The 27220-nt window shown below is 39.0% G+C and overlaps 2 protein-coding genes and 1 pseudogene across 4 annotated transcripts in view; 1 reads left to right on the top strand and 2 right to left on the bottom strand.

Moving 5' to 3' along the window:
• Positions 1–2882: 2882 nt before the first annotated feature.
• Positions 2883–15990, top strand: LOC122079974. 2 transcript variants are annotated; one of them, XM_042646797.1, is made up of 6 exons: positions 2883–3073; positions 8106–8405; positions 9424–9558; positions 12717–12773; positions 13910–14044; positions 15532–15990. In XM_042646797.1, exons 2-6 carry the CDS (start codon positions 8127–8129, stop codon positions 15595–15597), a joined length of 672 nt encoding a protein of 223 aa, XP_042502731.1. In that variant the 5' UTR covers positions 2883–3073; positions 8106–8126; the 3' UTR covers positions 15598–15990. The 2 variants fall into 2 exon arrangements, with proteins under 2 accessions (XP_042502731.1, XP_042502730.1); XM_042646796.1 differs by having other exon boundaries at positions 2885–3073; positions 8124–8405.
• LOC122079508 lies at positions 10379–12093 on the bottom strand (annotated as a pseudogene).
• A 2620-nt stretch (positions 15991–18610) lies between the features above and the next one.
• The window catches only part of LOC122080000 (U5 small nuclear ribonucleoprotein 40 kDa protein), an 11598-nt gene continuing 2988 nt past the window's right edge, over positions 18611–27220 (bottom strand). For both annotated transcript variants that reach the window (XM_042646835.1, XM_042646834.1), the window contains one exon: positions 18611–19952. In XM_042646835.1, the coding sequence (XP_042502769.1) occupies positions 18871–19899 (1029 nt within the window). In that variant the 5' untranslated portion in view covers positions 19900–19952 and the 3' untranslated portion in view covers positions 18611–18870. The remainder of the gene's footprint in view (positions 19953–27220) is intronic.

Genomic DNA, 27220 nt, shown 5'->3' with positions numbered 1-27220 from the left:
GAATCTTGTAGATAAGAGTATGACAGTGAGCTATGATGGGAACTGACTGAGCAGGGCGCGAAATGACCGCAATGCTCCCCTTTCTCATGCATTGAAGACGCTCCATGCCGGTGTTGCCTGCACCAAACCGGCAGAGTTCTATCGTTATATATATATATATATATATATATGAGAATATATTCCATGATGGGCAGTGAACCAGATGTATTTCAACGTTGGTCATGAAGGATGAGATATCTCTCACTGAAAAAAGGCTCATGCGATGCGGCAAAAGAATCAGAAGCTAATATAATGGGATTATCAGAATCTTATCTAGCTCCACCCAGATTTTACTATAAATGGAGGCTCAATCCAAAAAAACCAAAACACAGCATTCCCCAAAAAATCAAATGATGGAAGATGTGGTAAGAAGAGAGGTCTTACATGAACATAAAAGTTGAGTTTGGTAGCCAAGGATGACTTGCCTATGTCCTCTCCTAAAGGGTCAGTATCAAATACATGATTATATATCAATACTCTTTTTGTGGCTCATAGCAAGTCTCCTTGGCTAGCTATACCTTCTTTTATATTTCATGTTAGACCTGGTTTTTCTCAACAACACAAACAAAGGCTCATCAGCATATCACATTGGATTAGTCTTTGGAGAGATATGTAAAGTATGTAAGAACATAGCTAGATGTTTTAGTATATGAGACTATACTATTTGAATTTATTGTTTTAGAAGCATTAATTAATAGAATTTTGTGGATGATAGTGGCTGCCATTTTATGTATTTTTGTTTTCTTTTTCTTGATAAGATAAATTCTCCCAGTGCAGCTTCATTGTCTTGGTATTTTATGTATTTTAATGGAAAATATAGTTTTTTAAATTCTTTTCAAAGGTATTGTTGGAGGGTTGTGTCACTTCCACCTAAGTAATCAATACATGTGACAATTGGAAATATGTATGAATGATTAACAGAGATTTGTTTAGGAAAAAAATTCTGGTTTTAAGTCATGTCTTTTGGAGGCAACCTTTAGTAGTGTTTCTTTCTCTCCTAAAAAAAACAGAAGAGGTTCATGATCCCATTTTTTCAATAATTTTCCTTCCATCTTTCTTATTTTTTGTTTTATTTTCGAGCTTTATTTTTCTTGTTGAGCACAACTTTGATGATCCTATAGAAGCCTAGTAAGCAAGTGCACATTTATTGGTGGATTCTATGGGGTTGTTTTGTCACCAATGCACATATACCCAAGTTGCACGATAAGAGGAGCATACAGCCCGTGGTGACCAATGACATGACTCAGTCCCACCATTTTCTTAAGTTTTTAATTATTTTTAGGTTCATGATTTATTTATGGTGTTCTTATTTGTTGATGTCCTTGGTGGGTTGTTTGTGGTATGTACACATAATTTCTTCTCCCCCTAATCTAGATTTTGTAATAATTCTAATAGTTCTTAAGACTAAAATTTTGATTCTCATTGAGTAGGGCCATTCATGAATTTTTTTTTTTTTTAAATTAATAAAAGACAGTAAGTATATATTTTATCCTAGAGTAAGATATTGATCATATGAACTGTCTCGATTGGCTACCCATCCCAACTAATATTATCATGGTTTTATTTATAATCTATAAATATCGGATCAGGTGTAAGGCAAACATGGCCTTAGTTGTACCAGTAATTTTTTTTATGTGATGATTATGCTGCGAAGTTAGTTGTAAATAATTTATTTATACCGACTCTAAAAGATTTTAATCATATATGATATGTGTTTGGGTTATTAACATGTTTGTTTCTGGGATAAGAATAATGATGATATCCTTTTTTTGAGGTGAATTTTTTTTCGGAACAAATGACATGTAATCTTAAAGAATAAACTTTTGTAATTATTACCCCATGAATCTATACTACTAACGAACACTAGCTTAGTCTAGTGGTGGCAGTTTTGGCTTGAAGAGCCAGCGTCCAGGAAAAGAGTTTGTGGGATCGGATTCTCTCATACGCATGTGTTAGTGGGTGGGATCCCTATCGTATGCATGTGTGTGTAGAAGTAGGTGACCATTGGCCCTACTAACACCCACTAAGTTTAGCCAGCGGCACTTAGTAGGATAGTAGATTAAAAGGAGAAAAAAAAAAAACTATATAACTAACTTCAAATCATTTCATATTTAGTAATTTATAAATTTCATTTTATCTAAAACCCTTTACTACAAAATGTAAAATAAAAATAACATGTAAAATTTTTTATTACTAAAATATGGTAAGAAATTTAATTATTTATAAAATCACATTAATGATTACATAAGTTTATTTTTTAAGTTTGAAAATTTCACTTCCCTTCATTTTAAATGTCTTTTGCAATCAAGCATAACTTATAAGGGAAAAGGATGGGCACATTGTTTGCAAATCACAAACTTGCATCTATTGTGTCTTAACCCCTTTAAAATGATCCCGACCCCTCTTGTATGATGCTCCATCCACATCCCCATTAGCGCCACCAACTTATCTGCTGCATGTGGGCAGAGTGATTAACCCTTATTTTCTTTTTTCTTTTTTTTGGTGTAGGGGGGGTTGGGAGCACTACTTGATCATGTAGCCACTATGCTAACGTGGGGACCAACTATGGGATGCACATAGAATTCAACCAATAGCGGCAGGGTGGTTTTTTCACCACCCCTGTATTTGGGCTTAAGGGCGCACGACGAGGTAGGGATTTTTATTTATTTATTTATTTTACTTTCTCTCTTCCACTGGTTAAATGGAACATTAGATGTGTAATTAGTAAGTTATTTTTGATAAAATGTGTAATTAGCAAATTGAAATCCATTTTTAATAATCTTGTAATTTTACCTCATAAACGTTCAAAGTCAAACCATGTCAATCATAGGTGGGGCGATTGAGGATGGGTTCGAGAAAGAACCAAGCTGGAGGGGATGGCGTGTTAGAAGAGGAAAAAAAAAAAAAAACCAAAATACTGCCAGCCACTAACTCCCTCCGGTATACCAATCTCTGCAGTCTGCCTTAGCATCCCCCACCTCTCCTTCCGGTGACTGTTTCAAAGATCCACCAAGGGCGCTTGGCAATTGGATCAGTAAGTCCTCTCTCTCTATATTTTTTTTTTTCGGGTACTGCAGAGCCAGTCTTGAATGGTAAAAAAAGGGGTTTTTGGTAGACTAAGAATGGATTTCAATTATGGAAATACAAGGGGAAAAAGTCTCCTAGATGCCATTAGTGCTTAGTTTATGTAATTCTTCAGTAACTAAGATTTGCCGGAATTGGCACTGAAGGAGTGATGGAAAATTAAATGGGTAGTTGAAGGTGAGGTCGTTGCAGGATGAGGGTGCCCAGAAGTTGTAAATTGCAATAGTAAGATGGTTCTTTCTGAATGGGGTTTCTGAGACTTGTTGGGTGAAATGATTTGCTTCAAAAAAAAGAGGAACGAAAGTAAGAAATTAATGGGTTCCATTATCTATTAAATAATAATTTTAATATTTTATTAGTTTTGATTAACTATTATATAATTGGGAACAGTATTCCCAAATTTTGGATAATATGAATTCCTCCTAATTATAAAGCTTGACACTGCATTGGAATAGTAAACTCTATGCTTAATTGCTTACCCTTATTCATTTTAACCTTTGAAATCCTTCTCCGAATCTTCCATGTTGATTCCTCCTTGAATCCCGAACTGATCCTGATCTATGTCAACCACCTTGTGGACATTTCCCATTGTACTATCAACTGTCCAATATTTTCAAGATTTTGACTATTTTTTCAAAGCTTTAATTTTCCATGTGGCATGTGGTTAACTATGTTTGGGCTGAAACTTATCATATGAATATAATGTGACATGGGCTGTGTATCTATATGATGACCATATAAGCTACTTAATGGTGGTAATAGATCCATGCAGCCAAGCTTGGTTGGATCGTTCATGAACCAAAATTGGCATAATTTTTATGACTTTCTAGTTATTTTAAGTACGGATAATGTCAATAGGATGAGGCAATTTCTTGAATAAGTGAACTTGTTATTATTCTTATAATTACTGTTAGTAAAGACAGGCGACCAACTTTGTATATGTATATACTTAGTTTGGTATCGGAGCCATGGATACCCAATACTTATTTCCTTGTTAAGACTGTTCATCTGTGAAAGTTCATGGTGCCCAGTGACACGTAAGACCATAAGGAGGTAGCAGTAGGTTTGGCTGTTTTGGGCAATCATGGATAGCCAGTCTCTTAATTCATCACATTCTGCTTTTGAATTAGTTAGAAACTCTTCTTTCTGTTTCTCTAATGTAAGAAATTTCTTCACAGAAACTTTTAAGATTCCTTATTCTCATTTTCTGAAACTTCATCCTTCTTAGGTCTATCTTCATCCTGTCCCTTCTTTGACTTATTCTGTGAAAATTTTATTCAAAAGGCATTCCCCTTCAGGGCTTCAAGGATAAAAGAGTAATTTAAAGTTCAGGTTTTGATAGTCATCCCATTCCTGCTGGTTCAGAAGACTATTATATCTAATTCCGATCTTACCTTATATTCTGAGAACTTATAGACAACAAGGGTTCACCCATCTTCATTTTGGTGCAATCGGACTAGCTCTTACATTCCATGGACAAAAAATTGTGTCATATCTGGCTCTCCTAGACATAATTGTCATGGCATCTAGGTGACCCAAGGCGTTGGAGGGGGCCTGGATGCAATACAACACTAACAAGGCAACAACTATGCTCCTAGACAGTTTTTTTTGACATTTATGCTCAAGCTTGTCTAGGGACGGTACAAACTACTCTAACTGCAGGAACTATTTTCATCACATTATATCCCAACTTCAATGTTTCTCTTTTAGATCCACATATTCCAGATATGTTACAAATTCAGTTCCAAATTGCTGGTTCTTCTCAGGTGCCTACAACATATGTTGCTACCATGCATAATCAACTAATCTACTGATTACAAAATCATTCTTATGTTGTTCCAGGATCTCCTTTCCATTCTTCTGATGAAGTCTTATTCCTCTGAGTTGATTCTCCATTGTCTGAACATTTGTTCCCCTCAAAATATAACGGACTGATTTAGTTTCTCTTCTTCCCAAGTCATGGTAACTCTTTGTTCCAGAAGCGATGATTTGCTGGTGTAACAAATCAATTTTATGGCACAAACAGGTCAAATCATTTTGGACTGTAGAAGCTTGTTTAGAGACTAGAGAATGCAAAGCATCTTGCTTTTGCACCATAGACTTAAGGATTGAGTTCTGGTATTTTGTATTTTCTGCCTGCCAATTTAATGATGCTTCAGCAGCAGAGATATGCTTAAACTGGTCTAAAGGGGATTTAATTTTCCACACAAGGTATGTATGTTCATTAGGAAACTAATGATCATAATAAGAGACTATGGAGAACATATTAATCTCTGCAGGAAAAATAATGATGAGGGAGTTGAAGTACCTTAACTGAGCATGAGGAAACTGGATCACCGCATCACCGGAAGCATTTTGAAGAAGAGATGAATCTTTTGTCACCACTAGAGTTTTCTGTTGACATCGGCACTCAAAAGACGTAATCCATGATTCAGGAAGGAGTTTTGCTAGCTCATAACAGGAGATTTGACGAGTAACAAAGCTACATATAGGGGTTGATGAAGAATTAGTGAGTAGGAGAACTCATCAGAAGAGTTAAAACCGGATTTTACAACATACAAAGAAAGGTTTTGGAATACAAAATAATTTTGTGATGCAAAGTTTCCACAATAGTTGATGCTACTTGAGAGGAACCAGAAAGCTGGAGTTGGATTCGAAGCATGTCTGGGATATGGTGATCTTGTAATGGAACATTAAAATTTGTGAGTAGTGTTATGAAGACTGTTCCAGCATTTCATGTTGTTTCAACCAAGACGTTGGTAATCAGAAAATCTAGTGTCCAACAGTGCAAGATGAGAGACAATGGGTTAACTCTTTCTACCATGGTAAAGGGAGCGACATACAGATAGCTACACAATGTAATTGAGTATACCCCCTCGCTGCTGATAGATTCTCGGGAAAAGAGGAGAAACATTAATTGGGACATATTGTTCATCAGAACTCACGGGAATAGGATGACCATCAAAGCCAGAACTTTGAATCATTTCCTTAATGTTTTGATAAGGTCTCTTGAAAAGCGTTTTTGTGGAAGTGGAGGCGAGGAGCAGAATGCGCATGGCAGGGCTGAGACGCCTCGCCCGTTGATTGCGCTCATATGCAGTATTGGTTGCCAAAGGTGGGGCGAAGCCCAATTCTCAAATCAATTCTTAGAATATGGGGAAGACAAGCCAGTTTCTGGGGGTGAAGAAGGATTAAACAGTGAAAATAAAACCTGTGAAGGATGAATTGCAGGGAAGTATAGATTCAGAACTAAAATAAAATAAATAAATAAATAAAAGAGAAAAAACTGATCCACTGAACTTCAAAATCAATCCTGATTGTGACTGAAAGTTCAGAGTTCAGAGTCAAGCTTTTACATGATTTCTGTTTCTTCTTTGCCAGACTGATAACAAGTTTTTTGAAATTTTGAGGGGCTTTGGTGAAATTTAATTCCATGCCACCTCACCCTTTTCCAACTCTCTAATTGGTAGAGACCATGGCTTTGGATCTTATTGCACTATAGTGCTAGAAACAGAAGAAATGGTTGTATGGGATCAAGTAGAGAACAGCCAAAGTGGAAAGGAAGGACTCATTATACCTGGACTGAAGGGGCTTGAATGAGGTTTTGATTGGCTGATGTAGATTTAGGAGCCAATTCTAACCTTGGTTGGTTGATGCTTCTGGTGTTCACATGGACCCTGGTGGGTCCAGTGGAGAATATCACAATGAAGAACAAGGCAACATTGAATTAGTTCAGAGTCATTTGAGACTTTTAATTTTGTTTTTTTTCTAATTTCACTTAGTGAGGTACTTTTGAATGGAGAAACAGAATTCATATGGCCATGCATTAAGTCTTGGCTGATTTGAGTTGAATTGAGGTATTTTAGAAAGTTTCTGGTTTGGGTTGGTGTGGGTGTAATCTAATGTTTATTGTCTTTGCTTCGAGTTAGATTAATTACTCAGTTTTTTTGAAGTTCAATATTTTTGGTCATGTGGATGCCAATTGGAGTTTTAGGCTGTAGAAGAGGATCTTTCTATTTTTTCTTTTCCATTACTATTAGTTGTTTTCTAATTTTTGAAAAGACTTCTAGGTTGCTGGAGCTGTTAATGAATGTGGATATTTCTTTGGCAAAAGTATTAACCAAGAAAGCTGCCAAATTTTCAAGAGCTTTCAGTACCTCTATTGGATATAATGTTTCATCCGTATAGATTTCTTGCCCTGATACTGTTACAGTTGCATTATACTATGATCCCACATAGAGCCACAAGGTGAGGTGGCAGTCCAACAGGCTGAAAACAAGCTTTGGATAGTTATATTATAGGCTGGGTTTAATTGTAATGGGCTAATTTTTAAGTCCATAAAATGGAGGTGAAGTCAGTACACAAGATTAGTGGTAAGTGTTTGAGTTAGATTAGGATAGTCTAATTAGGAATTTGAGAAGGTTATATATGTGTATACCCCTGGCCCTGATGCAGTGGCTTTAGAATGGCTGGATTAGCATGATAGTCTTTGGAAACCAAAGCCCAAAATATCCAGCCAATTCTCCAAACCTTTGGGCTCAGGTTTGTGTCCAAACAAGGCCCAACAATGGTAGATAGTTTAGTTGGGGGATTTTTTAAGTTATCAGGGGTATTTTTGTACTTTTTTCTTTTACATACGATGTTTGATAGCTGTCAAGTGTGGAACCCATTGTCAAAACGTGGGTTAGCCTTTTAGGAAGTATTTGAGTTTGTTTAAGAAGCTCATTTCATGAAGTCAAGTCGTGACAAGTTTAGGAAAGATTTATTGTACTAGGATTCTTATGTTTTGGTTGATGCAAATCAGGGTTTTGGTTCTTGAGTGGGGTTTGAATTTAAAATCCTGAAGGTAAATTATAACCAACCAAGCAATGTCTCTATGTCTTCATTAATAATTCTTATCATATATTAATTCAAATTAAATCATTTGCAATTCAAATTAAATCATTTGCTGAAACAATTAGTATGAGCTAATAAGTTAACAGTGATGCTATGATTTGCAGGACATGACGAGCGTTCTACCAAGCCACCCTCGTAACTGGTTAGGCATTCAGGAGAACTCTTTCAGGAACAGAGTTGATAAGGGTGGATATTCATCCCTGTATTTTCCTCCTGGAGTATCAACTTTTGCACAGGGTCAATATCTTGTGAGTGGTTACCATGGAAGGGCTTTCCATTCTAAGCCTGTATTTTCAGGCACAATGGATGATGGTGTTGATCCAAGTGATTCAGAATCAGAAGACAGGAACTCTGAGGATGAAACTCCCCAAAGCGAAACTGGAGGGGTATGTCAAAATCCTGTTTCTTTCCATTGGACTCCTTGAGTGATATTGGCAACTGCTCTTGGGTAAAATTGTTTATTGTAGAGCATCTTATGTAGATGCCTGATGTATGCTTATCAACTCTGACCATCTAAATGTTACACTAATCATCATATGCCCTGCTCAAATAATGGCTGGTTGGAATATCCCAATCATCCAGTCTATAGAAATTTTCTTAACCTTTGGTTAGGATCGTAAAATGTTGAATTGTCGTACATTGTCCACCAATGGATGGTCAACCAATCTGTAGGATGTGAGTGCGACCAATGATGTAGTAGAGCTGCTTGAACAATATTTGATCATATATCCTAGGCCCTCTTGTTTTGTTGGTATTGATCCTTGAGCTCTTTTGCTACCATCTGGTTCCATGGAAAATTATACCGTGTTCTGCTGGAAGTAATAAATCTCCTAACTCAGTTATTTTCTGCTGACGCTATCATTCAGCTTGATTATCTCATCACTGAAGGCATCCTTGCCATCCATAATCAATGAGACCCGCTCCCCTGTCCATCAGTAGTGGATTCTCTTCGTAGCCTACCAACAAATGAAATTTGTGTTTTAATGTGTCTGTGAGTGGGCACTGGGCGGGCAGGCAGGCAGGCAGGCAGTTGGGAAGAGTTTTCATGTGTTGTGTATGCATGAAAGTCTGTCTGCTCATGCGCACGTGTGTATTCAGATTGGTATTTGTAACTTGAGGTATAATACCACTAGTTGGTCTTCATATTCCTGTTTGTTTTCAGGTTGTTAATATATTTAGTCGTGCACTGGGGTAAATTTGTAACTATAAGTTATAATCAGGGGCTTATTGTAATTAGTCATTAGTCATAAAGTTACCTGTAATTACAGGGTTTTTAATCTTATAAATACATGGCTGAGTGGTTGACTAGGGTGATTTTCTAAACCCTATCGATCTCCTCAATTCTTCTTCACTTCTCTTCTTTTCTCTCTCAGTCACTGTTGGATAATCTGGTTTTGTTCACAGGTAAATAATGAGTTTTTCCGTGAGGATTTGGAAAGAATTCTCGGCACAGATGATTCAACTTTCAGTGGGATCGACCTTGCAACTCTTATAAGGAAAAAGTATGGGAGGTCCTATGACGTTCAGCTAATAAAAAAGGTATACTGATCAGAGTACTGCTGCCTTCTGGTATAGTAAAATAGCATTAACTATTTCTATTTTTCTCTTTTATCAGTGATGCAGACAGATTAGATCAATCTACAGTTAAAGGACCCACTAATGGAATGGGAGGAAGAGATCTGGTCTGACGGCTGGATATGGGTCAAATCAGATCTTATGTCTAATGGTCAGATTTTGAAAGAGTAACTGTCAGATTTCAATAACTAATTTCCAGGTTTAAAATCAGAAATAAAATAATCTAAATAGTCGAGATCAGTGAGGTGAAGTGGTGGATAGAGAGGCCTTTGGTGGATCTTAGAGAGGAGAGAAGATGTGAGGTTGATAGTTTTTAAGATACGTATAGATTAGGAAAATAGTGGTAGTAAAGGTGTCAACTGAGAGAGAGTATATAGGGAAGAAAAGATCAAAGAGAAGAGATAAATGGGGATAGATAAGAGAGGGAGAAGAACTTACTATGGGGAAGGAGAGAGTGATAGCAAACCATTTCGGCCACCTTAGCTCCACAAGAGTTTTGCAACAAGCAAATTCTCAGACGAATGAATCATCCATTTACTCGCATCTTCCATTTCTCATCTCTCATATTTTTGCCTCCTCCTTCCCCTATTCTATTTTGAGGAATTATCTCTCCCCTGCCCTGAACTATAGCTAAATATCAAGGTCCCCCACGTTTTTTAAAATATTTCACTCCCCTCCCCCTAAATCAAAAGATTCTATCAACCGTGACTAGGGGTTAAATATTGCTGTTATGTGACTGTCCTTTTTTTTATAATCCCCGAAATACCCCCATCCCTTTAATTGATCAAAAGCAGAAAACCCTTTTGTACTCTCTCATCTTACAATTGTTCCAATCAAAGGGGAGTGAGACCCATCGAATACTCTTAATGTCAATCCCTTCCTTAACCATCTCGTAAAGGGGGCTTATCTCCCTTAGCTTCTCCACCTGTCACATGGTAAGCTCAACTGCACAATCAGACTCATCCTCCGTAGTGAACCTCCCAATCCCATACCTGATGGAAGTGTGAGCCATGTCCTCCACTCACAACGCTCTGAGAACATAAAACGGCTCTAAGTTGGCACTCGTACAGGCACTGCCACTAGAAACGGCAAACTCCTTCAAGCCCATGAGCAAACTTTCCCCTTCAACGTAAGCGAAGGAGGGATTTAGATTCCCAGCATATCTCCTCTTGCTGCTCCCATTGAAAACGATACCATCAAGCTTGGCCTTGATTCCTTCGAGCAGGCACTTCTACAGGGTAGAGATACGCTTGCCGTCATATTCCATCTCCTTCATAGCCACCTCACAAGCAGCACCCATGCCAACAACCAATGGTGTCGGGATAGTTCCACTCCGAATCCCTCTCGCTTGGCCATCGCCGTTCGTCTGGGGCCCCACCCTGATTCTCGGCCTCTGCCTCATATAGAGCGCTCCTACCCCCTTGGGTCCATAAATCTTGTGACCGCTTAGCGACATCAAGCTCACATTCAACTTCTCCACAGGAATCTTATCTAGAGCCTTAGCCGTGTCGGTGTGGAAGGGAATATTGTGTTCTTTGCAAAGCTGGCCAATTTCCTCCATAGGTTGGATGATGCTGATCACGTTATTTACGGTCATGACGGAGACAAGCCCTGAGCTGAAGAAGGAGAGCAAGGTCTCACTCCCCTTTGTTTGGAACAATTGTAAGATGAGAGAGTTCAAAAGGGTTTTGTTCTTTTGATCGATTAATATGATGGGGGTATTTCAGGGATTATAAAAAAAACGACAATCACTTAACAACAATATTTAACCCCTAGTCACGGTTGATAGAATCTTTTGATTTAGGGGGAGGGGAGTGAAATATTTTAAAAAACGTGGGGGAACTTGATATTTAACTATAGTTCAGGGGAGGGGAGTGATAATTCCTTTTCTATTTTTGGACCCTTTTTTCTATATTGTGTTTTGCATGGATCCATGTAGCCAACCCCATTAAGTTGGGATAAGGCTGGGTGTTGTCGTTGGGGTCTACATATTTATAGAAATCAAAGATTAAAAAATAATAATAATAAAATAAATAAATAAATAAATCTACTTAATAAAGGCACTAACTTTCCCAATTACTAACAATAGGACTCAAAAACAGCTAGACATACTAAATTTACTTACAAGATAATGATTCTAACTGGAATCCAATGAGACAAACATTCCTAAACAACTCTTAAACTTGGATCTTTGTAATGGGACCCATAACTAACTAATTACTCTATAAAATACGTTTTGTTCTCCCCTTAACACATAAGCTTGGCCTTTATATCTCAGCACATTGCAATTAAAAATACCAAATAATAAAGGCCAAACAAAATTAGTACTAAGACCAGGCCTATTTTTGAACTGGTACTCCATTAATCAGGAAAAACAAAACACACAGAGAACTAGGGCTTGTCTTGGGCCTCTTGGCTTTTCATGTAGGAGCTTGAGAACTTTGAAGTCATTGAACATAAATTAGGGTGAAATCACCTCATCTGTCCATATCCAAGCATTACATCCCTCTGCTTACAGCCTTAGACCTAATACAACTGAATAGGGCATCAAAAAAAAGAGCATTCGATCAGAACAGATAACAGTATTAAAGGAATACATCATCATGGGAAAAACTAAAGACCAAAAAAAAAAAAAAGAGCTAGAGAGTGGAAAAAATCGAGAAAAAAAATGCTTCTATAACTTGATCGACTATTTTACATAAAAAGCTTGTATCAGAACTCCTTTGATTTAGATATTCAGGCAAATTCCAAACCTCAGCTTGGGGAAAATAAACCATTGAATTTAGATTCCATATTCAAATTTTGACTTGGCCAGGTGAAGTATCAACCAAGTGACTCATGTTGATAAACATGATTCATTGAACCCTCCTGGATGGCTAAGAAAAATGCAGTTGGCACATCCTATTCTTTGCTTGTCTGCATACTACATCTGATGGTTTCTCTTGTCGAGACTTGAACTGAAATTGACAATTATGTTAACTGTTGTTTGACAACATATTTCCTTGTCTTTCTATTTTTGGATTCCTGATTTTCTATCCTTCACTCCTAAAACTGGAGCAGACATGTTCCAAATATTGTTATTTGGCACTGAATATGTTGTTAGTGTCCATGCCTTGATACAGGAGTTCTTGGGAAGAAATCTCCTGGCAATGAATGTCATGTGGAAATACATGGAGCAAGTAAGTGATTTCTGGTTGTAGAAATGTTTTTCTGATATTCTCAACTGTGGTTGAAACTACGAAATTCCATAGGGACTATTCTTTTTGTATCTTTTGACCTCGTTTCAATTGTTCAATCTTCTTGTCACATGTTTGGTTTGTATATGCTTTTTCATCCATCTTTGTGACCTTGAGCATGTGTTTCTTGTCATTGTTCTACCAGTAATTGTTTTCAAAGTTTTGGCCCCAGAGATCTTGTGAGCTGAACCAAGATATGGTCCTCCCCTCTTCCCCCCAAAAGAGACCCCTTCATTTATGTCTCTTGTGCCTGATGAAGCACGTGCTCATGGTAGTTGGTGTATTGTTCGCTACCGTTTCTCGTAAAATCCCGAACTGCTTGGGAATGACAGCCTCAATGTATACATTAACACTACCCACACGTGCAGGCCAAGATCCCATGGTCCTTGCATGTGGAGCTCACGCGGCATTTTTTGCGCGGCAACGAGGGAGAATTGTCGGCCCTTACCCGATTTTTGCACTTCCTAGGAGTCAAATACTCGACCTCATTGTTTTTCCTTGAACTTCTTATACTTCCATTTTGTTTACTAAGTATGTGAGAATTGTGTTCTGTAACTTGTTTATTCATCGTCTTGGCATGTTAGGATTTTGAGTTTGCCAAGCTTACCTTGAGAATCATTTGTGCCTTTGTCCAACAATAACATATGCACTCAAGTATCATGTTTTTCGCAGAACTGGTGACAGCCTTGTTGATTTTGACTTTCTTTACCACTTTTCTGGCGTTTCACATGTCCTGTGTATGGGAAAGTGTTAGTTATCCTACCATAGCTGGACAACAGTTCAAGGGAGCGAATTGAGGTTCAATGACTTGTCTCTCCAGGGGGGCTTAATTTCATCGTGGAATCAAGTCTGTTATCCTATCACCTTTATATCTAACTTAGTCAGGGTCCAGGTCCGCAAGAATCTAGATTCAATCAGCTTTTGATCCATAGCATGAGTTTGTTACATTCTTTAGATCTTTGCTATTGAATTTTTATGATAGATATTAAGAGTCTTGTGGTCATTAAAGACCAACACAAGAGTATTGTGATTCCAATAGTAGTATTGGTATGTTGTACTAATGGAGAACTTACCCCCAGAGATCCTTTCCTCTGACGGAAGAAGAGTATCTACTGAGGCTTGATGATGTTGCAAACACTTTGAAATGTTGGGGTGCAGTCTCACATATTCGGAATAGCCTAGCCAAGCTGAAGGAGCGGCCTCGAATCGGAAAGGTAAACATATTCTCCAAGTCTGCAAGTATGGTATGTGATGATGTATAGTCATCCTTTTTTCTCTGATACTTCATTCCTCTGAGAAGGTGCATATCTTTATCATGTGATCAGAATTATGGGATTCTAAGGTTTTACCCACATAGGGGATTGGTGAGCAATGGGAATCTGAAAATATTATGTTGCTAAGCCTCATCCTGACTCCTTGGAGCCGGTTACAAGAATCTTGTTCTGCCTGTCCTCTTTCAAGCAAGGTTCCAAAGTTCCCCAGGGAGGGTCATTTTGTTATTTCGAGAAATGAGAATTTCTCCTTGAAATTGGGAAATCAAGTAGAAATTTGGTAAAAATAGTTTTGAAATTGTAGGGAAATCTATATAGTTTTCAATATACATTAGAGTAAAGATTATTTAAGCATAAATACAGCACGTAGAACTGTAAGACTATCCAAAATGGTTTTATGGTTTGGAAATCTGAGCAGAGCTCCAGTGCCTCCTATGAACATCTTATTCAATTGGTGTCAAAGATCCAGTAATACAGGTGCAAATGACCGGCAAAAGCTGATGCAAGGAGGGAGACTGTGCTTAACCCATTTTTCTCTCATTATGTAGGTCCTAGTGGGCTGGCTTGCTTCTTTGTTTATTTACTCTTTGCTGCATTATTTTGCTTTCCTTGTTATGTAGGTCCTGGTGGGCTGGTTTCTGTCTGTGTTTATTCACTCTCATATTCTCTGTATTTTTTTTTCTGCTTTCGTGCTGGCTTCCTTCTAACAATATTTTTCTGCTCTACAAAAATTTTAATTTAAAGAAAAAAAAAAGGAAAAGAAGAAGTGAACATGTAGTGGGCATGGACATAAGTTCTAGCCATGATACCTCCAAGGACAAAGAAATAACAGAAAGCCTTATGCTTTAATTCCAAAAATTCAGCTATATTCTTTTGACTGTTGAAAAAGATTGTGAATGCAGCAGATAAAATGCCGTAAAAAAGGCTTATTATGATCAGTTTGTGGCCTGGAGTATCCTAGGCTGGACCCAGCAAAGAGGTTCTTTTTTATTTATTATTTATCCACATTTATGGCAAAGACCCATAGTTTTCAAAGACCAGACCAGAGGGTGAACCAGAAACCAAATGACCCACAATTTTGGCTGGAGGGAAAAAATAATAAGCACTAAAGTTAAAAAACATATCAAAAAAAAAAAAGGTGAACCAAACCATATGGTTCACTAAACACTGGATGAATTTCAAAAACTGCTTGGTTTTTGTCTGGTTGTTGAAGAGGCAGTCCTGAGTGGGGACCAGACCAGAAAAGAGTGGTTCCTTTTTTTTGGGTTCAATCGCAGGTTTGGTCCGGTTTCTAAAACAGTGGTTAGACCAGATGCATGCACATGCTGGACTCAGTGGTCAACGTGTTCTTAATGATTATTTCAAGGTAATAAGTATTTGTTTTGTACTTTTCAGTCATCGAAATTTATTGTTACTGTTGATTATCTCAGGCAGTTAGTATTTTCATTGACATGGATGAATCTGGAGGCCGTGCCAATGAGTGGATTTACAAGTGAATAGTTCTTGATAGAGAAAGAGTTTATGCATCCATTTCCTCCATCCCAGTTTAGCATGATGGAAATCTAATCCTCAGAAAAGTTCATCATCTGTCTTTCCTGTTGAAGTTTACCAAGGTCTTTCAATTTACTATCTGATAGCTGGGAAATGTGGAAAGCTGATTTATTTAGGGAAGTGTTAAAGCAGATAGGGAGAGAAAAAGTTACACTGAATGGTATTTTTCTGTGGGTCCTTGTTCTGTTCATCAATCCTTGAGGCATACAAACAATCTCTTAGATATTCATATTGTAAATTACATTCCGGCTTCAACCTTTTTCTTTTATGCAAGAGGTTACATTCTTCATCTTTTGTAATTTTTACAATCATTATATAAATTTTCAAATTTATTTGGATGCCTTTCTTTTATGTAAGAGGTTATATCCCTAGTAATTCTTCTAGTGCCATTTCCCTTTTGGGCAATAAATTGTGGTGAAATCTAGTTTTCAAAGATCATTTCTGAGCTGTATGGACAGCCCCCCTTTTGATATCTTTTGGTAAGTAAAAATTACAAGCAAGTTAGGGGATGAATATAAATGATAAAAAAGAATAGCGTGCATTTAACTAGGGGAATGTGATTTGTTGATTGAAGTTCATTAGAATTTTGAGGGGAAGTAGATGATGTTTTTCTGCCTCGAGAAGTTGTCTTCCCTCTCTCTCTCTCTCTCTCTCTCTGTTGCTCATCTGCTGACATCTGTCCACCAGAGGTACAGAACCCAGCATGAGATGCCCAGCAGAGGATTACTGTGTTTGAGAGGGTTTTTTTTTTCTTTTTTGGGGGGGTGGGGAGCAGAAGAGTATTACAGTGTTTCTTATGAAACTGGTTACATTATTTCCCTTTTCCTCATGTTTGCTCAAACGTCAAACAGAGTGGAACCGCTTAATATCAAACAGGGGATTTACATGCTGCAGGCGTGGGATGGAATCTCTCATGCCAAGCCAACAGCAAGGGGCCACCGGCCACCACATGGTTTGTATATGTCAGGGTGGAGAAGGTCTAGTAGAGGGCGCTTGATACTGGCAATGTGACCATTTTTTCCCAAATGGATATTTCATCTTGTGTTGCATATCATTTCCTGTCTGCGAAAAAAATTATTACTTACACAGTAGGAAGTCCCTCCTTATTCGAGGTGTCTAAGGATGTTTGCAGCCTTTTTTCTGTCAGGTTGGAGAGGGTCGAGTAGAAGGCTTTTGATTAGGCTGTGTTTGATATGTATCCTTGGAATAGAATTTGGGTCTAAAATGCATTCTAAAACTCGACCCCTTATCTATTTTGTTACCTTAAAAAGCTTTTGACCCAGAATTCTGAGGATACATACCAACCAAACACTACTTAAAGTACTCATAAGTGATTCAAGGGCCATTCTCTTTCTATTCGACTTGGGAAAAAGGTATATTTTCTTTAGTTCTAGTGTTAAGCTACTGTAATATTTCTGGCACTGCACCTTTTTCTCTCTTATTAGTCGGCATTTAGTGTGCACTCTGAGATGCTAAAAACATGGTCTTAACTTTGATCTCATTAAACCTTGTTCTGTAACCAACTGAACTAGAAGTCGCTCTTTTTGACAGCCAGAACACGGAACCTTGAGGTCTATCCGTCCAAGAAATTTGAGCCGCATCAAATCTATTACACCCATGCCCCTCGCTGTCTAGTTTGCCCGTGAGTCAGTCCAGTGTCCCCATGCTTGAAATGGGAAGGAAGAGATCACTGCCTGGTCATGTAGCCCCAGCACCAGTGTGGAGATCAATGATAGTATGCAAGAACATCAACTTATCATGGGGTGGACCAATAATTTTGTGCACTCTTATTTTTGGGTGGGGCTGCATTATTTTTTCCAAAAATATACAAGGGAGGGAGAAACAGTGAATTATGGCTCACAGCCTCACATAATTGTATGTCTCAATCATGAGCAACGCCTAGGTGTCCAGTCACCTTGGACGCCTTGAATCCCTTGGTTGTTTGTATTTCATTGCGTCCAGGTCCCCTCCAACCAAATGCCTTGGATTGCTTGGACGCCATGACAACCACGGTCATGCTAGTAGTTGACAGTGAAGAGCCCGGGCTACAGCCTATAATACCTTTAAAAATAGGCCTCAAGTCATTGATTCAAGTCCAAGGAATTGGACTGCAAATCAAATGACTGTTTCGAAAGGTCGACGCTGAAAGGAACGGGAAGATAGAAAGGCAAGATTTGTTAAAGGCCAGACAGGTTGTATAGGGGTGGATTAGCTTCCGGAGAGAGAGCAAGAACAAACACCTAAAATACAAATAGAAGACCCAGATTCAGATACACCAAAGACAAATCTCAGAAGGGGGTTTGGCTCTAAATGTAGATTATAATGAATTTAGATAACACATTTACCTGGCTAGTTCTAGAGCTACATGCAGAAGAAACGCTCTACAGCTATGCAATCCCTTGCTGCCTGTTTCAAGAATAAGCGTTGTCAAGTTACAATGAGTGATGCAGGTAGCATATGCTCGGTATTCAAACCGAACTGTTGCAGACTTCACCTCACTTCCATTGAAACTCAACTAAATTCTACGGGAATCCTGACGTTATAACAGGATATATGATTTCTCTGTTGCCAAAATTATAGACTGAATACACTGAAACTTCGATCCAGCTCCTCTACCGTGCAAGGGGCAGCAGCTCAGGTCCAACGCCCTGGAACGCCTCATCACGGAACCAACACACAGGCACACGCTTTGAAGCACTCCAGGGTGTTGGATCTGAGCTACCGCCTCTTGTGTGCAAGTAGAGGAGCCCTTTCCACAACCCAAAACCTCGAAAGTAATAAGCATGTAGCATTGCAATCAAGAGGCCACTCCTTTGACATTATAATAATTGACCTGCACTCATCATGGTTCATGGCTAAATTGTCGTTGGGTCATTCCCTGTTACACTAAGCAGACTAATATAGACAGACAACAAAAGAGTAATTTTCCTATGCATGGCACCATCAGGAACCGTAACATGTTAACATAATGACATTCCTGAATATGAAGAACAAAATTAGGTGAATATGACATATCCATCTGTAAAGCTTTATCCACAATAGATGTCTCACTGGAAAAGAAGGTGAGCACCATCAACCGTTGAATGAGAAAACGCAAAAAGCACCAAAGGTGTTAAAATAGTCGCTCATTATCCAACTTACAGAAATCCATCTTACCAATGTCTTCATTTTTTTTCAAGCTGGCTCCTAAACTTTGTTTTGAGTCCTACAAATGCAGTTCAGATCTCACCAAGAAAGATCTGTTTATCACTACTGCAAGATCCAATGATGGGTTCATGGGGATGGAAGACACACTCATTTACAGATCCATTGTGGCCAGGGAGCCTATACAAGATGTTTCGAGTAGTTGTATCCCAAATATATACCATCCGGTCTGCACTACCAGCAGTGACCTTCCTTCCATCAGGGGACCAGCTACATTTCAACAGGTTCTTTTCCATGTTGTGCAGATTCCCTGTTAATATCTTGACACAACGGTCCTGTGGAGCATATGGGCGCATATCCCAAATGCGAAGAGAACAATCCATGCCATTGGTTAGGAGATAGGAGCCATCAGGACTCAACTGCATACCTGTTATCATATCCGTATGACCCTGAAGAGTCATGGTAACCTCATTCCTACGTAGATCCCAAACCTTCACATCATTGTCTATCCCACCAGTGAATATCTTATCAGATGCATCAGAGAAACTAACAGCTGTGATCTGGTATTTGTCTGGAAATGTCTGTATTGCTCCTCTTTGACGCAGATCCCACAGCTTTGCAGTACCATCATCAGACCCACTAACAACAAGGGGAGGACCTCGACGGGTTGTGCAGCAGGAATTCACAAAGGATGAATGTTCTGCCATCTTTTTTATCTGTTTCCCTGTTTCAACATCCCATGCTCTTAAAGTCTTATCAGGACTGGCTGATATAATCTGGGTGCCATCAGTAGTCCATTGAAGATCCAAGACTGCATTCTTATGCCCTCTCAAGACCATGAAGTTTTTGCAATCCCCATGAACGTTCCAAAGGAAAATGTCTTTGTCATGAGAGCCTGATGCAATGACTGTCCCTGCTGGATTGAACTTCATTGTATATATAGCACTCTGGTGACCTGCTAACAACATAATTGGTGATTCCAGACTTGATGTCCGCTGTTTTCCAATTGGTCCAGGTGCTTGAGCATTGTAAGGAACTGCAGACCATTCCATTGGTCTTGAAGCCCCCATAGCATTCTCACCTCCTCTATGAACAACTTGCATTTTAAATTTTTAATGCTTGCTTTAATGTTTACTGTCAGGTTTCAGCACAAATCCTGAAACAAATATTATATATAAAAAAAGGGTCAAATCCAAGTAGACAGACAAGAATATCCACATTGAGTTAAAACTAGAAAACAGCTAACAAGATGATGCAGATCTTAACTTGTAAGAGGAAAACAAGAGCCTGTAGCTGCTGGAAAATAGCATGTTCTATGGCTGAAGTTCTGCTCAAACTAAACCAGAATTGCTTCAGGGTTTGGTTCAAGTTACACTTAAATTTAAGTCCCCAACAGTTTATATGGGTCATGGGCGAAGTACTTTTATTTTTAATTTTTGTAATGGGCACATTCTATAAGCCCAAATATGGGGGTTGTGAGGTCTATACGAAAATAGATGTCAGTTTTATTTTGGTTGTTACTTTAGTAGTGCTTCTAGAAGGGCTGGACAAGTATCCTACATTCTATCCATAGTTTTTATTTTGTAATGTTCTAAATGGTTTCTATTTTGTAGAGAGACTAAGTTGTAAGGTATTCCTCCCACCACACATAGAAGCTTCCTATTTTTGTGATTGTAACGGAAGTTATAAATAAAGGAGGAAGGCCATAAACCTCTCCTACGATCTTGAGCTATGGATGCAGCTCCATCCATGTTACGGTGAATCAACAGGATGAGATTGGTGGTGATGCCCTTCCCACAGGCCTAGTGGTGATTCTAGGTCATATTACCCAACAGGCAAGGGGGAAATTTAAAAAATGACTTTCTTATTATTTTAGAAGTGTTAATTGAAGTTGAAAAGTTAATAATGTATGCATTCTTAGAAGTGTTAATCGCTTAATTGACAAAAAAAAAAAGTAATAATATTGCATCTTGATTCTTGATGCAACAGTGTAAGAAAGTAGCATACCGGCAGAAGAACGAAGGAATAGTGCATGGAGGCATGCCGTACCCATTAATAATGACAAGAAGAAGACACTTACTTTTTAGTAGAACAAGAAGAAGAAACACAGAAGTATTTTAGGAAGGGGATGTCAGGCGGTAGCGCAAAAAGACTGTAAGTGGCACGTGGTTGATAGGTTTCAGGATGTGTAAAAATGCCCCTAGTGTCCTTGGTGACGTGCAGAAGGCCATGGCTGCCCTCATGAAGGGTAAAATCCAGAGGAAGCTGGAGAGGAAGAAGTGAGTGGAGTGAGGCAGTGTAGGAAAAACAATCAGCACCACAGAAAGAATTCGATAGTGATGAGGATATGCCCGATGATGTGGAGACGGGCAAAGGAGAGAGGGATACAGCGTGCTAAGGAAGTGGACATAATTACACACTGGCCAGAGCAAGAAAGAGCCTGAGAGTTCAGGGAGCTAGTCCTCAACAAACTGCAACAAAGGCTAGTGGTAGTGGTTTAGCCTCAGCACATGTCAAAACTTTTTTTTTTTTTTTTTTTTTTTTTGGGGGGGGGGGGGTGAAGGGGAAGAAGAAGCATAAGCAAACATAATTTCCCTATGGGCAATCACAGCGTGTCCGGGAGCCCCAACAAGCGAGGATGGCAATCACAGTGTGTCGCAGGCCTTCTGGTGATTCTGGGTCATATTCCCCTTTATTTTTTGTTGTTGTGTTAATATACATTGTTGTAGTCCTTATCTAACAGAGCTCGAGCATTTGTGATAAGCAGTTGTAACATGGTATCAGAGCCAGGAGGTCAGGTGTTTGATCCCTAGTATGTTCAAGGGGTTTTGTCTGTTATACGCCTACGTTTTGTGCCCCTTGGTGCCACATGCAGAGCCGTCTGTGTGTGTGGATCTGCATGTGTGGAGGAGTGTTGTGTTGATATACATTGTTGTTGTCCTTACCAAACAGCTTGAGCTTTTGGGATAAACGGTTGTAACATCTTTCCTTCTATTCTGTTTTCTATTTTATTTCCCTGCAAATCAGGAGTCATTTATGCATTCTATTAAGTTTTCCTGCTGTGTTTTGATTCTGAAACTCAGGTTTACACTACTGCTAATCATCTAAACAGCACTCCCTGTTCTGATTTGATTTAAAGCCAAACCTGCAATGCCCTATTTCTTTGATTCCTGAGTTCAGCAAACCCCTATCAAAACAGCAGATCCAGCCACTTGGTTGACGTAAACATTTGGAGTTTTTGTTCTCCTTTACCGTATCAATACTTGACCTGAACTTGAGGCCAATGGGACTGCTGATCTTGAGTTACAGGTTCTCTTTCCACCCGCTAATTTGGGATTTTTCTAAGCTTCTAAATTCTGTCCTGTTATGCCATTTCAGATCCAACCATTGGATCTTCTTGAAATATGGGGACTAATTTCTGCAGGTTATGACCAGCTGTTGGGATTGAACCGGCTCTTTGATTTCCTTCTATTAAACATCTCCTAAATTATGGTTTGCTTTCAACAACAACAAACTCAGCCTTATCCCAACTTAATGGGGTCGGCTACATGGATCCAAACAAAACAAATTAGGCAAAGACTGAGGGCTAAACAGAAAAATAGATGAGAAAAGAGAGATAAGAAATGAGATGAGAAATGAAAATGAAAAAGACATTAAGAAAGAAGAAGAATGAATGCAAGATGAAAATGAAAAATGAAAGAGGAAGGAGGCCAGCCCGGCAAGTTAGGAGAAGCGCAGCTAAATGGGGTCGGCTACATGGATCCTTGCTTTCCAATATGCTCTATCTGAGGTCATACTTGGTACAAGACCCAAACTATGCATGTCCTTCCTCAAAACCTCTCCTATGGTCATTTTAGGTCTGTCCCTAGCTCTTTTAACCCCTTCAATCTGAATCATATCACTCCTCCTGACTAGGCCTCCGTTGAACATGACCATAGCACCTCAAACAACCTTCTTGGAGCTTATCGTTGATCCGGTCAACTCCCAAATCAGTTCAAATACAATCATTTTGTACTTTATCCTTCATAGTTTTTCCGCACATCCATCTTAGCATCCTCATCTTTGCCACACATAGCTTCACAATATGACACTTTTTAACAGGCCAACATTCTGCCCCATACATTAAACTATGGTTTACTTTCATTCACTTGAATCTTGTCATGTGAATTTGGCTTTCTAAATATGATTGTCAGATTATAGAAAGGCATCACAAGATTTTTCAATTACCGTGAAACCGCACCCATTTCGGTAAACATCTAATTTTTTCTTTGAGCATGTGAATGAGGTGGAGGTGATGGTACGGGGAAAGTCTGAAATATGAAACAAGGTACCCCAAACATAATATATCAAAATATATCAAGCATGAGGTATCCCAGACATAGTTTCTCCAAACATTAGGTACCCCAAGTGTATGTACCCATTTTTATGGGTAGGGTAATTCTCCATTACCATCTGACTATTTTTCATAGATTACCATAAGAATAGTTATATAATAATAATGCATTAAAAATATAAATAAAGTGATCCAGGTAGGTTTAGAAACCAACATGTAATGGGATAACTAAAGCTAAGGTTCAGACCAAGAAACAAGGGACACCCAGCATCGGAATATTGATAATAGGATTGTGAATCATTAAAAGAAACAGGTCCAACTGTAAAACAAAAATCATAAATAATGTTTAGACCCAATTTCAAGAGATGATTCCAGAATAGATTTCTATTTCCATGAGTTGTAATTTTAATTGTGGTATGTTCCAAACATGTATATTTGAAAATCGTGGAATTATATTACATAATTATTGAGACTCTGGGCATTAAAATGTTTAAACGTTTGTAACTCTACTCTTTGAATGGTCTCTGCAAATTAATCGAAATACACACGAATTCCAATATTTTTATATCAAATTAAGAGCATAAATTCACTTTCACAAGTAAACTATTTAAACAACTGAAAGAATTGTCAGTCCATGCAACCATGGGAAGCTCCACCCATGCCTCTCACCATTAGATGTGTGGGTCTCTCACCAAGACACAAATTTGGCTGTTCTTAAATGATCATTCAGTGATGACTAGATCTCATTTACAGAATTCAATGATAGGCCCATTGCATTGATGGTGAGTCAGATATGGAACCTACTATATTGGGTCACACCAATTTGGATAATGAATGTTTTTTTGTGACTACTTTAATATTTTAGGTTCTCTATCACTCAACCACCCATAGGTCTCACTGCCAAAATGGGCTCGCCAATTGGATGAGCTAGACCTAAAATTAGACAAGTCACAGAAATGGTTAAAAATAAAACTTAGGGAGAGGATACTCTAAGCTGGCAGCTTGCAAAAGAATCTCCAAGCAGGAATCTAAATATCTGCCATGTGGCAGTTCAGATGGGGCCCAAATTTAGTAGACAGATAGACCCCACGGTCCCTTGCTCCCACGTAAAGTTTCATCCACCCCACGGTCCCTTTGATGCAGTTGCACGATGGACTTAGAAAAGAAATATCTTTTGATTTTATTTTCTATTATTTTAGAAATAATTTCTTTTTAAATTAGCTAGCTTCTAAATTTAGAATAGTTTCCATTTTCAAGTAGTTTCCATTAATTGTTTGATTTTTCCTCTATATTAGTCATGTAATAGAGAAGAACTCAGTTTTAGATTTGAATGAATTTGAGACAATATGTTTTGGTTGAAGTCGATGGCGGCCATGGATGCTTTCTTTCTCCCCCTTCTCTAATATTCTCTACCCATCTCTCTCTTCTGGTTTCTCTTTTCCCTTCTCTGATATTCTTCTCTTCTTCCAATCTATCGTTCTATATTACTGTTCCTTTCTCTCTTAGTGCGATACTTGCAGCCCTCCACAGTTGAATCGAGCTCCCTCAATCCTCAACTTTTGTGGCTGAAATTTGGTACGTACAATCCTTACCTAAAGGCGACTTAACCTGGGAAGTTGGGCATCTACGTCTCACGTGTGTGGTGAGATCCAACCCTCTGAAGGAACCTGCAACTGTGCTGTCCGTTTGATCTGGTTTCAGAAATTCCTTTCCGCTTGTTGGAAGGCTACTGAATCTATTTGAAGGAGGTATTCAAGAGGGCTGAGAGAGGGAAAGTTATCCCTTAAATCTGGGTTCAATTGATGCCTGAACTGGGTAGTTCCTCCACCTGCAACTACCGTTGATTCCAATTTTCAGAACTCGTTATTCCAAGTATTGCTTGAACCCTTGAGCTGTACTAGTTTGGAATGGTCCAGCAGGCTAAGGCGACAGTAGATCTGAAATTTTAGAGCTGTTGGGAGAGATTTCAAAGGCTGAAGCTTGATTTCCTCTTGGGTGTTCCACCGCCTCCTGTTTTGGCTGTCTAGAGGTTGAAGACAAGTAGACAACCCCAACAGAATCGTGAGTTACTAATTCATTCTCTTTTATTCTGATTTCCTGTAATACCCTTCTGTCTACCTTTAATTTTCCCATCTCCCATATTTCTATTTGTTTCCTAGTTTATCCCCACCAGATAACTATTAATCCCCTTTATGTCCCATCTCCCAAGTAGCACATTATAATTTCTGTTTATTTACAACTCTTCCATTCCCTTAAACTTCAGTTTATTTACAGAACTGCCATTACACTTCATATTTTGAATTTACTGCTTTATTGTGGGCCCTAAGCGATCCGATTCCTGTTCTTGGAACCCGGAACCCGGAACCCGAAACCGCATCAAGTGGTATCAGAGCAAATTTTCCTGCAATTTTCTAACCATGGCAAGTCACATCACTAATGCTGAGTTGCACAAATTGTATCGCGAGTTAGCCGAGAACCAACAGAATACTGATGCTAGATTTGAGAGGATTGAAGCCAAGTTTGATAAGTTTATGGAAGAGATGATTGCCTTTATGATGAGGACCGACAAGCAAGCTGAAGAAGGATCCTCTACATTACCTCCTCAGCTCAACACTTTACGGATCGAAGACACACCTTAGAGGCAGCAACTTGATCCAGTTGTTCCCCAGGATGTTACCTGGCAATTTTCTGACAAAGATTATGGCATCAAAGTTGAGGTTCCCGAGTTCAGTAGTGAAAAGGGACCTGAGGAATTTTTTGACTGGCTTACCAAAGTGAAGAGAATTTTTGCGTATAAGTCTCTTCCAGACGTGAAGAAGTGTGAACTCATCATCACCAAGTTTATTGGGTAAGCATGTTCATGGTGGGATGATGTAATCCATGCAAGGTTTGTCAGAAGACTTGCACCCGTTACCAATTGGGAGGTCATGAAGCAGATCCTGACTGAAAATTTTGTTCCTCTTAATTATGAAAAGGTAATATTCTATAAATTACTTAACTTGCAACAAGGAAACAAAGATGTGGATTCCTACACCCTCAAATTCCACAAACTGTCTCCAAGGTGTCGACTTCAGGAAATAGACCAGCAACGGGTCATGCGATATATCAATGGGTTAAGTACTGAGATTCGATTTGAATTGGCTAACACTGAATTCGGGTCTGTTGATGTGGCAGCAGCTCATGCCAAGACAGCTGAAGAGAAGTCCATTTATTGGAAGGGTATGCTCAAGACTTCTTCAGTTTATAGACCTCCACCACGTATGGAGGAAAAGAAGCCTGAAGCTCGCAGAGTTAAAGAAAAAATGTCATATTTCAACAAGGATAGTGTTGGGGTGAAGAATATCATATGCCATAGTTGTGGCAAGAAGGGTCACTATTCCAACAAGTGTCCCAACAGGACTCGTTCTGTGAACGTAGCAGAGAAGCAGCCGACAGAGAAGAGTGAAGATGAATCTCATTTATATCCTTATCCCCTCGAGGACAATGATATTGTCGATTGTGAAGATGAGGATGTAGAAGCTATTCAGCTAGCCTTTCATCTTTTTCGAATAGACTAGTTGATAAGGCTCCTCTCTTCAGACAGAAGGGTACTCTCCTGCACGACTCCGACCATACTGATGTTCATGCAGTTGTTGATACTGGGGAAGAGGCAAATTTTATATCTGCTGAATTTGTTCGAGCACACAACCTTCCACAAAAGCAGTTTTTCAAGAAGATTCACGTGCGATGTTTTGGACCCACAGCTCGATAAAAGGCCACTGCAGTTGTTCGAGTACACCTACAGTTTGGGCCACTACAGTACCACGTCACCTGCTTGGTCACCCCAATGGCACACTGCGACATTCTTCTAGGGCGACCTTGGCAGCGACATGCAGGCATTCTCTATGATGGCGCAAGGAATACCATCAAGGTGAAGCAAGGAGGTCATATGTATTTAATGAGGCCACATGCATTATCCGACATGCCACGTCGTCGACTGAATCCTGCTCCGGTGACACGTCAGCCTACTCTCCCTCCTCTTGGAATTATGTTCCCTTCTGTTTCGAGATACGTGCCACCTCATCGGCAAACGATTTACAAGGGAATCTTGA

This window comes from Macadamia integrifolia, chromosome 5 (assembly GCF_013358625.1).
Source record: "Macadamia integrifolia cultivar HAES 741 chromosome 5, SCU_Mint_v3, whole genome shotgun sequence".
Classification (NCBI taxonomy): domain Eukaryota; kingdom Viridiplantae; phylum Streptophyta; class Magnoliopsida; order Proteales; family Proteaceae; genus Macadamia; species Macadamia integrifolia.
Note: the sequence above shows the minus strand (reverse complement) of the source record. Positions and strands in the feature narration are given on the sequence as shown.